Source organism: Nelumbo nucifera, chromosome 4 (genome assembly GCF_055504915.1).
Source record: "Nelumbo nucifera cultivar China Antique chromosome 4, China Antique-T2T, whole genome shotgun sequence".
In the NCBI taxonomy this organism is placed as follows: Eukaryota; Viridiplantae; Streptophyta; class Magnoliopsida; order Proteales; family Nelumbonaceae; genus Nelumbo; species Nelumbo nucifera.
In genome coordinates this window covers 37,604,369-37,618,914 of record NC_142652.1, presented here as the reverse complement: position 1 = coordinate 37,618,914, position 14,546 = coordinate 37,604,369, and the positions used below count along the sequence as shown (strand labels likewise).

The following is a 14,546-nucleotide window of genomic DNA, read 5'->3' as shown; positions in this document are numbered from 1 at the left end:
AATCTCTAACTCGCTAATTTAAGCATCGGAGTGCCCACCCCAGGTAAAGCAACCCAGACACTCTAACATTGTTTCCTTGCAGGTCGCATCGGAGCCACCTCTCCAGCTCGTCACCATTCATCTAGGCATCAGAGCCACCTCTCCAACTCGTCACCATTCAGCTAGACATCAGAGCCACCTCTCCGGCTCATCACCATTCAGTTAGGCATCAGAGCCACCTCTTCAGCTCGTAACCATTCAGCTAGGCATCTAAGCCACCTTCTAGGTAGGAACCATTCAGCTAGGTATCCAAGCCACATTCCAGATAGGGACTATTCAACTAAGCATCCGAGTCACCTACCAATTGTGAACTGCCAAAATGGGCATCATCAGCTATGATAGTGCCTAGCGGCTTGCGAAATGTGGTTTGTATTTTAGCTGCTGCAGTGCTATAGCTTCTACCAATGCTGACGTGGCCAATCAAAACCATCCCATCTGATGAGAAAATCTTTCGATTTCCAAGTCATCACCGTGTTTCATTCTCTGCCGCCACATGGCAGTTGTCAAACTTTGGCTTACTGTCAACAGCTTGATGCATCTGCTTGATCCAACGGTCCTGATTTGTTGAAACAGGCATACTATTTGTATGTATATACGCGTTGTTCTACGAAAGTATGAAGCTGGTTTTGGAAGGACAATTTTGGTATTTAAAGCTTATTTCAATATTGGTAATTTTTTGAAATTTAAAATACAGAATAAAAGCAGCTCCGAAACGGCTATAGAGTATCCCGAAAATCTCGGTGTGGGTTTGGCGGGAAGGTCCAGGATTGGCACAACCGTACATTTTTCCACGTGGCAAAATTTCATCGCCACTGCATATTTTTCGCACTTCCTACAGCCCAACGCATATACAACTTACTGCGTTTTTAATACTTTATTAGGGTTTGCAAACTGCAAAGGCGGCCCACACGGTAATCAGAGAGACCATCGGCACCCGACGGCCGAGATATCTCCAATTCCGCAGAATGTTTTCAATCCCGACCGTCTAACTCGTTAGATATCAGACGGTTGAGCTGGACTCTCGTCTCGACGTCTTCCCGCCTGTTATAAGTGGGAACAGAGAGTGAGGCCTGTTTTCTCTGAGTTTCAGCCGCCTTCGTACTATCAACCTTCTCCGTCTCAGTCTCTCGTTCTGCGAATTTCGGATTTTCATCGCCGAATTCAAGGTTTTCGTCCTTCGATTCATTCAGTCGACGAAATTAGGGTGAAGACCCAAAGAATTGGGAAAATGGTGAGTTTTTTCTTGTTTTTCTCGTTTCTTGACGTCGAACATGTCCGCTTCTGATCAGAGATTATATTTTAGGGTTCTAACTCTCCTACATTCTTGAATTTCGATTTTTTCTTCTCATTTTTATGAGTATTTTGCTTTTAATCCGGTCATCTTTCTTGATTTTTAGGGTTTGATGTATTATCAATTTTGAATTTTGGTTTTTTGTCCGGTCCATTGTTAATCGGGATTCGAATTTCGTGAGTTTAGTGTTTTAGTGGCTTTACTGACTTGAATTTGTTGGGTTTTGTTCGCAGGTTGGGTACGCAATTCACTTGAAGAAAAAGAAGAAGCCGGAGTGGCTAGAGGTGCTTCTGAAGAGCAAATTCTTTGGACCTTGCTTCGATCATCAGGAACTCAAGAAAAACGAGATGAATGTGTACTGTGTCGAGTGTAATCGATGCATCTGCCAACACTGCCTCTCCTCGTCTGCTCATTACCTTCATCTACTACTTCAGATCCGCAGATATGTCTATAACGACGTGGTCCGCCTCCACGACATGCAGAAGCATCTCGACTGTTCCAAAGTCCAGGTTCGTCTTTCTACAACTACAAAGCTTCTTGTTTGGCGTAACCCTCAAGCTAATTTGTGATTTTTGCATCTATATTGAATATGTGGCTTCTCTTATTATTTTCTTCGATTAATTACAGAACCCATTCGTTATTTTTCTGTTGGGTTTCTCCGTAGTTGCGAAATTTGTTCTTTATTTTACTAATTTCATATTTCTCTGGTGTTTTTGTTCTCAGTTAGTCGGTTGCATTACTCATTGAACTTTTTTTCTTCTGTTATTTATTAGATTTTCCCACAATGTTATGTACAATTTCCTTGAATGTTCTTTAAGTAACTAACTAATAAGGAAGCCATTCTTTTCCTAATTTCTTTATTAACCATCAAATTCACAGTAAACTATTGACTTGTATAATTAGCTGTAGTTTCTTAATTTTTACTTGCTTAACTATTAACGTAATTAGATCACTTTTAATCTGTGATTAATACTGAAATAATTTAGTTGAATAGCGCATTTTCTGGCCAATGCAAATCTTTTTTTTTCTATATTCCATTAAAATTCTCTCTTTTTTTTTCTTGGTTCTTTTAGTAATGAGATTTCTGTGTTTTTTGCAGCCATATACAATTAATGGCGCAAAGGTCATATTTCTGAATCCACGTCCGCAATCGAAGCCTTCTAAATCGAATTGTGGGTCGTCCTGTTTAGTCTGCGAGAGAGGCTTAACTGAACCAAATTGCTACTGCTCGATCGCTTGTAAGGTAATCCAATACGTGTTTCACTCATTTATTCAAATGAGTTCATCATATTACGCGAAGAATTGAATTCTGAACTGGTTAAATTGTTGTAATGAATCAATGCAGGTTTCTGTGCTCAAGGAGGATGCAAAGAGAAAACAGAGTCCGCCATATATTACCTTCAAAATTCCGGAATTCAGTGATCTATCAGCCAAGGAGAATCAAAACGCAGAACCCAATTCAAGAGAAGAAGAATCATCGAACTTGACAACAGAATCCAGCGCGGGAAATACTCTCCATCCCTGTTTGAATTCAGCATTGAAGCCAAGGGGGCAATTGCATAAAAGGAAAGGCATCCCCCGGAGAGCACCTCTGTGCTAAACTACTGACATTGTTCATTACATCATGTGAAGAGGATGTTACTATGACAGTAATATTTCTATGGTAATCATATATGTGATTAAGAGAAGGAAATCACTCTCAAGTGCTACCCCATTTTGCTTTTCTATCGGGTTGGTTTGAGGGGAGCCCACCATTGTCGAGTAGAGAGAGAGAGAATCAGAAGGTGTGGTTGGTTGTACAGAAAAAGAAAGGGTGGGGGAGGTGGTCGTGGTGGATATTCAATTTGCTCTTCCTCTTTTCTTTTCTCTGAGATTGGAGAGGGGGGATTGATAATTGATTGGACTTTGGACATTATTACATTACATTTTTTTCGGTGGAAATTGTGTATTTGAAATGAATTATTCCCTTCGTATAATAAAGGAAAACTTTTATCACTTGCCCTTATCATATTTCGGTGTCTAATGAGAGTGATTACTTGTCTTACTTCTTTTATCATGGTGTATTATAAAATAAGTTTCGGGGAGAGTGGAAACTGAGAGGTGGCTTTTCGGCTCTGGTCATCGTGGATTGAGGACGTTTGTCCCAATCTTTGTCGGTTGGAGTCGGACCTTTTTGTATTAATGTAGAAAATGGGATTATGGTCAATTAAGCTGTTTATAATAGAGGAGTAGAGGACTGGTTGGGTGGCAGACAAAAAGGGCACCGTAAAAGAGGTAAGATAAAAAAAAAACTGGAGAGTGTTCATATGGGAGATTAGAGCGAGAAACCGCCGATGATCAATGGAGAGAGTGGAATTCATTATGCTGCACATGCAATACATGATAACTCTTGCTGAAGTGCTTGTTTTTCTATGGAGTCGTCAGTCATCCTTTATGGCGTCTCGGCCCTCTCCCTTTATTTTTTCTTTGTTTTTCTTCTGCTTTAATTTTAGACATACCACATACTCTATTCACGTGGCCCGCGAGACTTTTCCCTGAACCTCCATTTTGCCCAATGTGAGAACCAGGGTTAGGTGAGGGGGAGACTGGAGAAATAGCTGAAAAACTGTTTGGAAGAGAAATGCTGATGCCTACCATGCTGGTCATAACCCATAAGAGCTCGCAGTCAGCCAGAGCCAGTCACATGGCACCGCGACGAGGAATTGCCAGTTGCCACTCACCCTGGCCCCCGTACCGTACCCCCTCTCGAATGGCCCCGGCCCCCAGTGAAAGTGTGAAACCTAGACTAGACAAACCTCTTGACATTGTATACGGGTGAAATATCCTACCTATTTATTACTGAAGCACCCTGCGCCGTCGTCCAAGTTGTGGATACTCAAATTTGAGTGACTAATATTTGTTAGGGGGAATTTAAACCCCACCCATACAATGTCGGATACAAGTGGCTGCAGGATTGGACATTGGAGATGACTCGTACACAGGGACAGGACAGGGGAATCGGGGATGGGCCGGAGCAGGCTGCACATGAGACTGGGCCACCAGCCATACCCTGCCTCAATTTTGGAGGGTTTATCGTCAACCCTTGGCAAATGCTAATGCTATGACCTATGGGTTTCAAATTTTTCTGTTAATGAAGAAGACAGGGAAGATAATAATCTGTGTGGAGAAGATTCTTAGTTGAAACTTACTAAGATGACTCAAAAGAGTTAAAAGTAATAAATCCACTACCATTTAAAAAAAAATTGAATGAGTGCCAGCCTTTGATTTCTTTGATAATTAAAATTTCGTTAAGTAGAAAAACCAAATGCCACAACCAACCAAGACAAGACGTCTACGGACTACACACAACCCTGGACACACATGCTACCCAGACAAAGACAAAATAAATCCTACTACTGCCCTGGCCCCAGAGATGATATTTTATCAACACAGCGGACAGCCACTCAGGAGGTAGACTCGAACAACTACTCACCTTCCGGAAACCCCTGCTCACTGTCGTTGCTATTGTTTCATCACACTATTTTAGTGTCTGTTTGATAGGGCTTTCATGCAGTGGCTCTGGCTTATGAGGCGGCCCCATATGAACAGCCTATAAGCTGTGTTTGGTGAAAATAGGAAAAGTTCAATAATATGTGCCGTCATTTAGCCAAATAAAAGAAACATGTTTTTCAGTAAAGTTTGTTTAGGTAGCTTTTCAGAGTGGGTTCAGCCACCATTTGGGAGGGATGAAGTCGCGTGGCTTTTGGGCTTCCGAGATAGGCCCCACACGGACAGCTAATAGTCTATGTTTAGTGAAAAATCTGAAAATTCTAAGTACCTGTTTGGAAAGGCTTTTGGGATGTGGCTTTTGATGTTTTAGAACTAGGCCCCACATGGAACCCACACAAGCTGTATTTGGTTAAATTCCGAAAAGCACTATTGGCATTCCAAACTCCAAACGCGAGAAACACAACTATAACGTGAAGCTATTCCAGTCTCCAGATAGTTATTCCAGTACAATCGGTTCCATTTTACCCTAAATCTGGTCCTTGCCAAAAGTTCATTGAATCAATTAACGACCTGTTGATCTGGGTGGTTGATTTGTTCAATGGTTTTTAGCTATTTTATTTTTAATTATTTTTTAATTTTTTGTTAAAATGGACCACCTATTCAAATCAAATGGTCGAACTATTGACCCAAAAACCAATAGGCAAAGCGATTCCATTTCCAAATCGTTTTTTAAAACCTGAAAATGATTTTAAGTTGGGCATGGGGCAATTTGCCTCTGATACTGAGGCTGTTAAACCAAAACATCACAATCACTTTCAAAAATGACTTAGGAAACACAATAGAGAGTTCCTGTTGACATCACCTCCATCTTGATTGCATGCGCTTCACATTGGACGAGTAAAGTGCTGGCCAGCTTCTCAGTAAAGTCTTCAATTGGCTGGTTGTATTACGAGCAAATAACGTAAAAGCTAAAACAAAGAAAACAATTTATACTCCCATATTTTACACCAATATTGCAAATGAAATTGCACGGCTAAAAAATCAGGGTCAAAAGGATTAACCATTTGTTTTTCATCTTTGATAGATGTTATTTTAGTAATTATGCAACCATCATCTATAATATGAAAACAAGTTGCTTGTCTTTTATTATATATCCAATCAATGATTTACTAATATTATATTCAGTCAATGAATTAAGACATCTAAAGAAACTTAGTAAATAATAAAATAGAAAAAAAATTAAAAAATAAACTCTAAATGTCTATTTTTTCACCCTTTTATATTGCATACATATGCATTACACATGTCCTTCCTTTTGATCCATCAATTTTTTCATGTACGCCCTTTTCTCTAATGAAATGCATTTTCAAAAATGAATTAGTAACTCTTTCCTCCAACCCTTTCTTTTGCTGTGTTTGATTTGATTGAAAATAAGGGAAAGACTTTCTGATTTTCTATCAGGCCAAACAGACCCTTATTGGATCATTCCCTTTTATGAAATAAATTTCCTTCTTCCTTTCATATTCCTATTTCTGTCATTGCTTTAATGTTTGCTTGAATTAGTACATCTTCATTGCTCCATCTAGTAGCAATAAAGTACATAAAAGGACAAACTAACATGGATTAATGGGCATTGCAGGATATCATTATATCAACACTGTGGAAGATTACAAGCTAATAGCATATTTGACCCCACCCAACAGATGAAATGAAACATGGTATGATGTAGGCCAGCTTCGTATTACCAATTGGGCAAGTTGAACCTTATGATTCATGTGATTGCAACTCGGCTCAACAGGTAGTTTGAGTAGGAATGTTAACGGGTGGGTTTGGAGTCTATTCTCTATTTCGACTTTGAAACAATTTTTTCCTTATGACCACACTTCCTAGTGGGGATAAAAGTTATTCTTCATCATTGATCCTTGATGGAGACGCATTCTCTACAAGAACCCAAATCCCTTAAATGTTTTTAATTAAAAAGAATTTTTTGGAAAATAGATTTATTCAATATATATATATATATATAATATTCACCCGATGGAATCATGGAGGCTGAATACCCGGCAAGAATGAAGAAAATTGCCATCCCAAAGCTTGGGGCTGGCCAACCATGTGCCAGGGGTTAGGGTTGAGAATAGACTTTAAAAGTATAAACCCAATTTCGGGTTCAAATGATTTGTTTACATAATTGGATTAGATTCAGATTTTACAAATTGGGTCGAATGCAGATTTAGCTCCATTTGATCTGATTAAAATTTGAGTCCAGTTATTTTTTAATATTGATTTGATATAATATATATTATATTTTACTTGCGGGGACCCGTGCGATGCATGGGCTTTGTTAAAAGAAAGTTAAACAATAGAAATACATAAGTGTATATAATTGTTTTATATTTTAACTTTGTAATAATCAATCCGATCGAACTCAACCTGAGTTGATGGGCTTTGGTCCAGCAATTTTCTAACCCGACCAAGTTAGGTCAATTTCGGTTTGGCCATTTGTAAATTGGCCAAAACTAAACCGACCCGATCATATATATATATATTATGTTTTAAATATAATTTTTTTAATACGAAAAAGTGGGAAATATTCCATATTTCTTAATCTAAAATATTTTATATCATAAATTTGATTTTTAATAATTTCACTATAATTTATTAAATTTAAATTTAATTTTTAAGTTTAAATCTTTTGAACAAACAAACCAAACTGAAAATAGACCCAAACCGATGCAACCTAAGTTGGTGGGTTTTTATTAATGGTTAGTCGGTTTTGGGTGACAAACTCCTAACCTGACCATGTCAATTTGGTTGGTGAAACACCTACAATTGAACTGAAATCCTTGAACACTCCTAATTTCAGCTAAATTAATAATATAATCTATAATAAATAACAATAGTTTAATCTCCAATAATTATTAAAAAATTATATAAAAAATACATAATTATTGAAAATAAACTTATAATGAAAATACTGTAGATATCTAATAAAAATACAATAAATACTGAAAATATGTTAAATTAGTCAATAAATAATGCAATCTCAAATCACAGTTTAATCTCTAATAAATATTAACCAAAAATTATAAAAATACATAATTACTAAAAATAAAATTATAACAAAAATACAATAAATTAAATTTCAAATTTTAAATAATAATTGTTTAATCTCCAATAATTAGTAATAATTTTATGTTAAATAAAAAAATAGATTTATAAATAATTATTGAAAACATATTTATCAAAAAATAAAATAATTAATTAATTAAAATACAATAAATATTAATTCTAGTATATATAAATATATAATGAATATAAACTATTATTGTAAAAGTATTACTAATAAATATTATTTTTTGAAATTTATTTTCTATAATTATTAATTGATATAAGTGAAATTAGTTATTTACAATATTATTTAGCTATTTAAAAAATATTGTTATTTAAAATTTTAAAATATTAATTATTTATTGAATTTAATAATCCATAAAATTATATTTAGTATTATTATTACATAATTCATTATTAATTTTTGTAAAATACTAAATTATTATTAATATGAATATTATGAAATCTATTATAATTATTTTTCTACTTTTAAGAAAACTTTTTAATTTATTACATAATTTCATTATTTTCAATATTTAAAATTTAGTCATGTTAAATATTTAAATAATATGTAAAATATTTAAACATTTTTATTATATGATTTATATTCATTTTATAGTTATTATGTAATATTAAATATTTTTATATAACTATTTATCTATTTTTAACGTTTTTATTTAAGATCTTTAGTTATTGAAATATTTAAATAATATTTTGTTTTTTAATGAAAATTTAATTATTTGAATATTTAAATTGAATAATTCATAAAATTATAATTTATATTGTTACTACATAATTTCATGATGAATTTTGTAAAAAAATATAGACTTATTAATAATATGAATATTATTAAATCTATTATAATTAATTTTTTTTTTTGTTTTGAATAAATACTTTAAAGTTAATACATAATTTCGTTATAATATGTTAATAGTTTTGAAATTTTTTAATTGAAACTTTCTTTAGATAGATGTAGATAAAAAGTGGGGGTGAGGATAAATAGGAATTAGAGATAGTTTAGGAGAGAATCTCTCTACTAAATTAGAGATAATTTAAGAAATAAATAGGAATTAGAGATAATTTAGTAAATAAATAGGAATTAGAGAAAGCAAATCCCTCTTTCTTAATGGTTTTTAGAAATAGTTAAGCCTGTGTTATTTTCTTATTGGTTTAATGGGTAATTATGTAGAATTAAAAAATTAAAAAAAAAAAACAAAAAAAAAACAGAAAATTAGGAAGGGGTTTAGAGCAAGGAGAGGCATGGTGATGTAGACCATCTTTATATATATATAGATAGATAGATAGATATAGATAGAGAGAGAGAGAGAAAGAGAGAGATTAATTTATTATCTATAAGTTAAATGATAATTATATTTTTATATTCTTTTTAATTAAAAAATGAAGTAGAGTCAGAGTAAATCCAAGCCTAATATGAAACTCCCAAATCCAATCTCGGATTAATTTTGGATCAGATTCAGGGTTCGTTCTGCATTAGTCAGATCGGATTCAAATTTTTGCTAAATTAAAATTATATCCCAATCCGACCTCATTACAGCCCCTCTAGGGCCATGGCAACTTCTAGTTTTTATTTATTTTTTTTCCTTTTTTCTCCTTTTTGAGTAAATTACAACAACACTATCAATGTTTTTGGAAAAGTTAATTGACCTCCGTTTCTCTCTTACCCTCATCTCTCATTCTCATGGATCTTTTGTCTATACATTTAACGAAATTCCTTAAAAACTTTTCTCAACTTTCTATTATCATCAAGTGTACCCTAATACTCTAAAAAGAAACAAAAAAACAAAGCCAAATTTCCTGAACGAGTGAAAACCCATTAATAGCCCCTTGAACACCAACTAGCATTCCCATCAACAAATTTGGTTCATGAGAATTGCCCGAAAAAGAATGATCCTGTTTATATACATATATAATATATTACACATATAAAAAATAATTTTTTATTGAATTCAATTTTTAATTAAATGTGATGGGGTTAAATCTATATCCGATCCGATCCGATAATTAATCAGATGCAATTTCTAATATCCAAATTTGGGGTCAAATTCAATATCTGACTTTCACAACATTGGCAACCCTAAATAATCTTTTTGGGCGAAGATATTTTACAATTTTGAACCACTGGTTAAACCGGTCAACCAGTAACCCAGTGAGTTTTCTAATTTTATCTTCATCTAAAGTTACTTATTATGTTCTGTGTTAGGGGTATAACTGAACCCGGGGCTGATGCATTAAAGTTGAAGCTTTACTGTTAGAACAAACACAGGTTGCCCAGCCAGGAAAATTGGCTGACCAGGCCACTCGACATGATTAATCTAGCTGTATATATGATAACTAAATCCTTTAGTTAGTACTTTTATAAAGAAAAGAAACTCTAATATCTGATAATATGATCTAGAAACCAACAGTCCAAAGTTTATTCACAATATTCTCTGATGTCTATTAACTATATTATTTTAAAGAATCTTTTATATATAATATATTATTAAATATATTTTTTTTGAGAATTATATATTATTGAATTTTAAAATGTATGGTTGTATTTTATGTATATAGTAATATAAGACTATAGAATTTATAGTTTAAAACTAATCTGAAAAATTACTGTTAATTAAATATAGATTACTCTCAGGCCCTGTTTGTTTTTTGGTAAATGGAGGGGGGAGGGGGGGAGTTCGTCAATGGTGAAGTTGTTCTTCTTGACCAGTAATCCTATGTTCACTTTTCTGTAAGTATGGGTTTCATGGTAAATTATTTTTTTCATGGCATCACTTATTTGTGTAGATGATACCCATTTCCCATGTGGGTAAAATAACTTTTCCACTTGAAGGAAATTTGTTAAAACATTACGAGACAAATTTGACCTTTTCTAATAATGAAATTTTATGAGTAAAATGGTCAATTAATTAACTTGCATGGGAAACACTTTTAATCAAAAGAATGTGGGAACAAACGGGCCTCAAGTGCTGCAACTGTAGTTAAAAAGTGTAAGTAGAAAAAACAACTATAGCATGTGTCAATAAAAATACTTTCCACACCATGATTGTCAGTTATTACTAGCTTAGGCCTTAGAGTGAAAAGCAAAAACCAATTACCTTGGGGATGCTTGTTAATATGTATGATTATGTGGGTGTTTGGTACTGTTGGTGTTTCCTGAAGGGGTGTTTATCAAAAAAACGTTTATCTAATAAACTCTCACTTTAAACGTTTTTTTATGTTTGGTTGGGCCTATTTTGGGCATTTCAAGAAGCAGCCCATAAGTAGAGGTGGATTTGAGCCGAGCCAAGCTGAATAGTATGAGGCTCAAGCTCGGCTCGACAAAGTAGTACAAGGCTCAAGCTTAAGCTCAAGTTCGGTTCGAGTTAGAACCTTGAGCTTGAGCTCGAGTCAATAACTCGTAAGTTCAAGCTCTGTCTCGATTTGAGAAAAAATGTTTTATAAAAATAAAAAATTATATATAAAAAATATTTTTATTTGATATTTAAAAAATTAAGAATTATAATATTTTTATTATATATATATTGTTTTCTATAATTTTATTATATTATATATATGAGATCAGCTTGCGAGCCTCACGAGTCAAGCTCTATTATGTTCGAGCTCGACTCGTGGCACCCCTACCCATAAGCTTTACAACTCAGCAGAAATAAACGTTCTCTCATGGGTTGGTTGTTTGGTGGTGTGTTTCAAGAAACAACTATACGTGTGTTTCAGTGTGACACTTTCACTTGGATGTGTAGGAGCCATTAGTCAATCCAATGGTCTAAATTATCCATTCTTGCACGTAATGTCTAATTTTCAGATCTAATGGTGGACCTATGATGCAAAACACATCTAATGGTCAAATGTGTGGTATAGGTCCTCAAAGTGTAAAATCGATATATATCTATATATATATATATATGCAAACTATCCATTTTTTCTCCCAAGTCCTAACCTCATCTAATTCCTTGTCTATTACTTTCTTCTGTTTTTGGAATCAAGAAAAATATTTTGTTGGTAAAATATTTGTTTGATCAAAAAATTATTGTATAAAAAAATATTTATTTACACCTTGAAAATAAGTTTTGAAAGTGGGTTTTTTTACTTAAGATGTTTAAGCTTATGTGAAGAAGACTAAGGCTTACTGACCGGACGGGCCTACCAGCATCAGACGGATCAGTGGTGATTTTTTTCCGGTCATCGAACCTCTTGTAGAGAAGACGATTCTTCTCTGGTAACAGATCTAGGGCTAAACCTGAAAGCCCTCCAAAAAATGCCTGATCAGCATTTCTCCGTCTTTTCTTCCTTCCAAGTTCCAATTTCCAAATGCCCTTAAAAGCAGTTAACCGAAAAAAGAGTTTGGGTCTGGACTAGTGCTTTCATTCCCATAATTGTTTATAAAATGGCATCCAAGGACTACTTTTTTCCTTTCTATGAATACAAAAGCAAAATTTATGGGCATAACTTGAACCCAAACCATTCCTAACTGATAAAAGCCTGGGCTTGTGCACGACATGAGGCCCACCAACTAAATGGTCTGGATAAAGTATACTACTGGTGGGCCCTTAATGGGTCATGGGTGAGATAGATGGTCTGTGAATTCATTATCTGAAGTGGGGTACGTGTTTGGTGGAGGGAGAAACCAATATATGATAAAATCTGTTCTAGAATGATAGCACCCAGGTCATCATCCATATTTTTCCTTAAATTTAGCAGCAAGTAGCCATTATCCTCCTTCCCTCTGTCTCTGGCTCAGAGACACACATGAGCTTTTGTGAGCTGTAGATACGATTTCCTTGTCCTTCTTACAAAGAAAATATTTTCTTTCTTCTTTCTTGTTAAAGAGGAATAATAAGAGAGCAATGAGTGAGCTTTCAAAGAGAATTCTTGTCATTTAAGTGTCTTGTGGGCTCATGGGCTCATGCTGGTGGGATCTTCTTGGTCACCCATGAACGTATCAATCATGATCAATTAGTATTTTGATGTAAATTATTTGGGTGTTGGTTGTGAGATGGATTGCATTGTTTTTATATTGTCCAAACAATTTGTTCCTTTGCATCAAGGAAAATGAATTAGCCTGTCTCTGTTGTCTTAGGATGATTAGTAATTCCAACTGACTCCATAGAAGTTCATCCACTTAGACCCTAACCGGACCGGACCGGATTGGTCAGACCGTAAGAATCAGATAATGGTATCCAAACCAGTTTTTTGGTTGCCTAGTCCACGCTATCAATCACCAAATCCAAGCCTTCAAATGCAATTCCCTTTTTGTTTGGAAAGCCTTGAATAGAGATTTTCCTTTCTTTTGTTCAGGTGTTGCCCCATCAACACATTAAGACTGTATTTAGTTTGATGGAAAATAAGAAAGAAACAGAAAGTTGAGAGTTATTAAGAAGTTTAACAAAATTATTTCATACTTTGTTTGCAGTGTAAAACTGAACCAAAAATAAATTTTGCATCTGTTTGTTTGTAAATTGTAACAACTATGATTTGTATTCTTACCTCGTGCAAATTAAAGTCCGTACTTTTGTCTCAGTTGTACTCATCGCCAGTGCAAACTTTGTATCAGTTTTTCTTCAGCGAAGCAAATTTTCGTTCTACCTGTATTGTCCCTCATATTAAACAGAGACCACATTCCTAAAAAATAATCCTCCCCCTACCTCCATTCTCTTTCATATAAGGTGGAGATTATATCCTATTGTTTTGAATTTTACATCTCACAAACAAATAGGACAAAACTAAATTTGAAGCAAAAGTAAACCAGAATTTACACTAAGTCTATTTGCACTTTCATGCATTTACACCAGTGCAAATGATATTTACACCGCAAAAGTACTTTTTCCTCAACTTTCTATTCTCTCTTATTCGATCAAACCAAACATAGCCTAAGAATTTCATTTTTTATGTTATCTAAATCCCATGTAGTTGAGAGCAATGGGGAACATTCAAATGGTTCTCTTTCCTATGATTTGATCCTAGTGACAAACTGACAAAATATCAGTTTATCCTGAATTCCACAATTGAGCAGTTTGGTGCAGACGGCTTTTTATGGTCCCCTTTTATTCATGCTAATATTAATCTTAACTCAAGCACCTCTCTTTTCCCTTTCGTTGTTCAAGCTCTATAATCTTCTGGATGATACATGTTACATTCCTCTAGGTGGCAGTGGTGCTTAATTAACCTGATACCTGCCATGTCCGGCCTGGGTTAATACGGTCTGGGTTCACAAAATTTGGGACCAAGGATAACTGGTTAAGACCCATTTTGAGCCTGATCCGATCCTATACATGGTTAACAAACGTATGGATCCTGAAATTTATAAGAGGAACAAAGAAAATCCAATTTTCCCTTATATTATTAACGGTAAAATTCAATAAATTTGGATTTAGTGTTGTTCAATAGTATTTTATTAATTTCAATATGCCCTAATAGTTCAAATGATTTAGTGGGTCCGGGTCTTGAACTATGGGCCAAAACCAACAAGACCTGGAATTTATGCATATAACAAGGTATGGATTTGGGTATATATGGATTCAGCATCACCCAGGCCCATTGACAGCCCAGACCCAAACTCTTTATGCCCATTCGTTTCCGATATATAGAACTATAGAAGGGAGTA

General features: G+C 34.5%; 1 protein-coding gene across 1 annotated transcript; it reads left to right on the top strand.

Moving 5' to 3' along the window:
• Window positions 1–1,065: 1,065 nt before the first annotated feature.
• Window positions 1,066–3,325, top strand: LOC104607293 (protein RGF1 INDUCIBLE TRANSCRIPTION FACTOR 1-like). The gene is made up of 4 exons (XM_010272913.3): window positions 1,066–1,270; window positions 1,564–1,839; window positions 2,430–2,573; window positions 2,676–3,325. The coding sequence occupies exons 1-4, from the start codon at window positions 1,268–1,270 to the stop codon at window positions 2,928–2,930; spliced, it is 678 nt and encodes a 225-aa protein (XP_010271215.1). The 5' UTR covers window positions 1,066–1,267; the 3' UTR covers window positions 2,931–3,325.
• Window positions 3,326–14,546: the final 11,221 nt, after the last annotated feature.

Bases quoted from the DNA above. Each gene is read 5' to 3' on its own strand.
- LOC104607293 (XM_010272913.3), top strand. The intron at 1,840-2,429 runs GTTCGTCTTTCT...TGTTTTTTGCAG, and splicing joins TCGACTGTTCCAAAGTCCAG to CCATATACAATTAATGGCGC. The intron at 2,574-2,675 runs GTAATCCAATAC...GAATCAATGCAG, and splicing joins ACTGCTCGATCGCTTGTAAG to GTTTCTGTGCTCAAGGAGGA.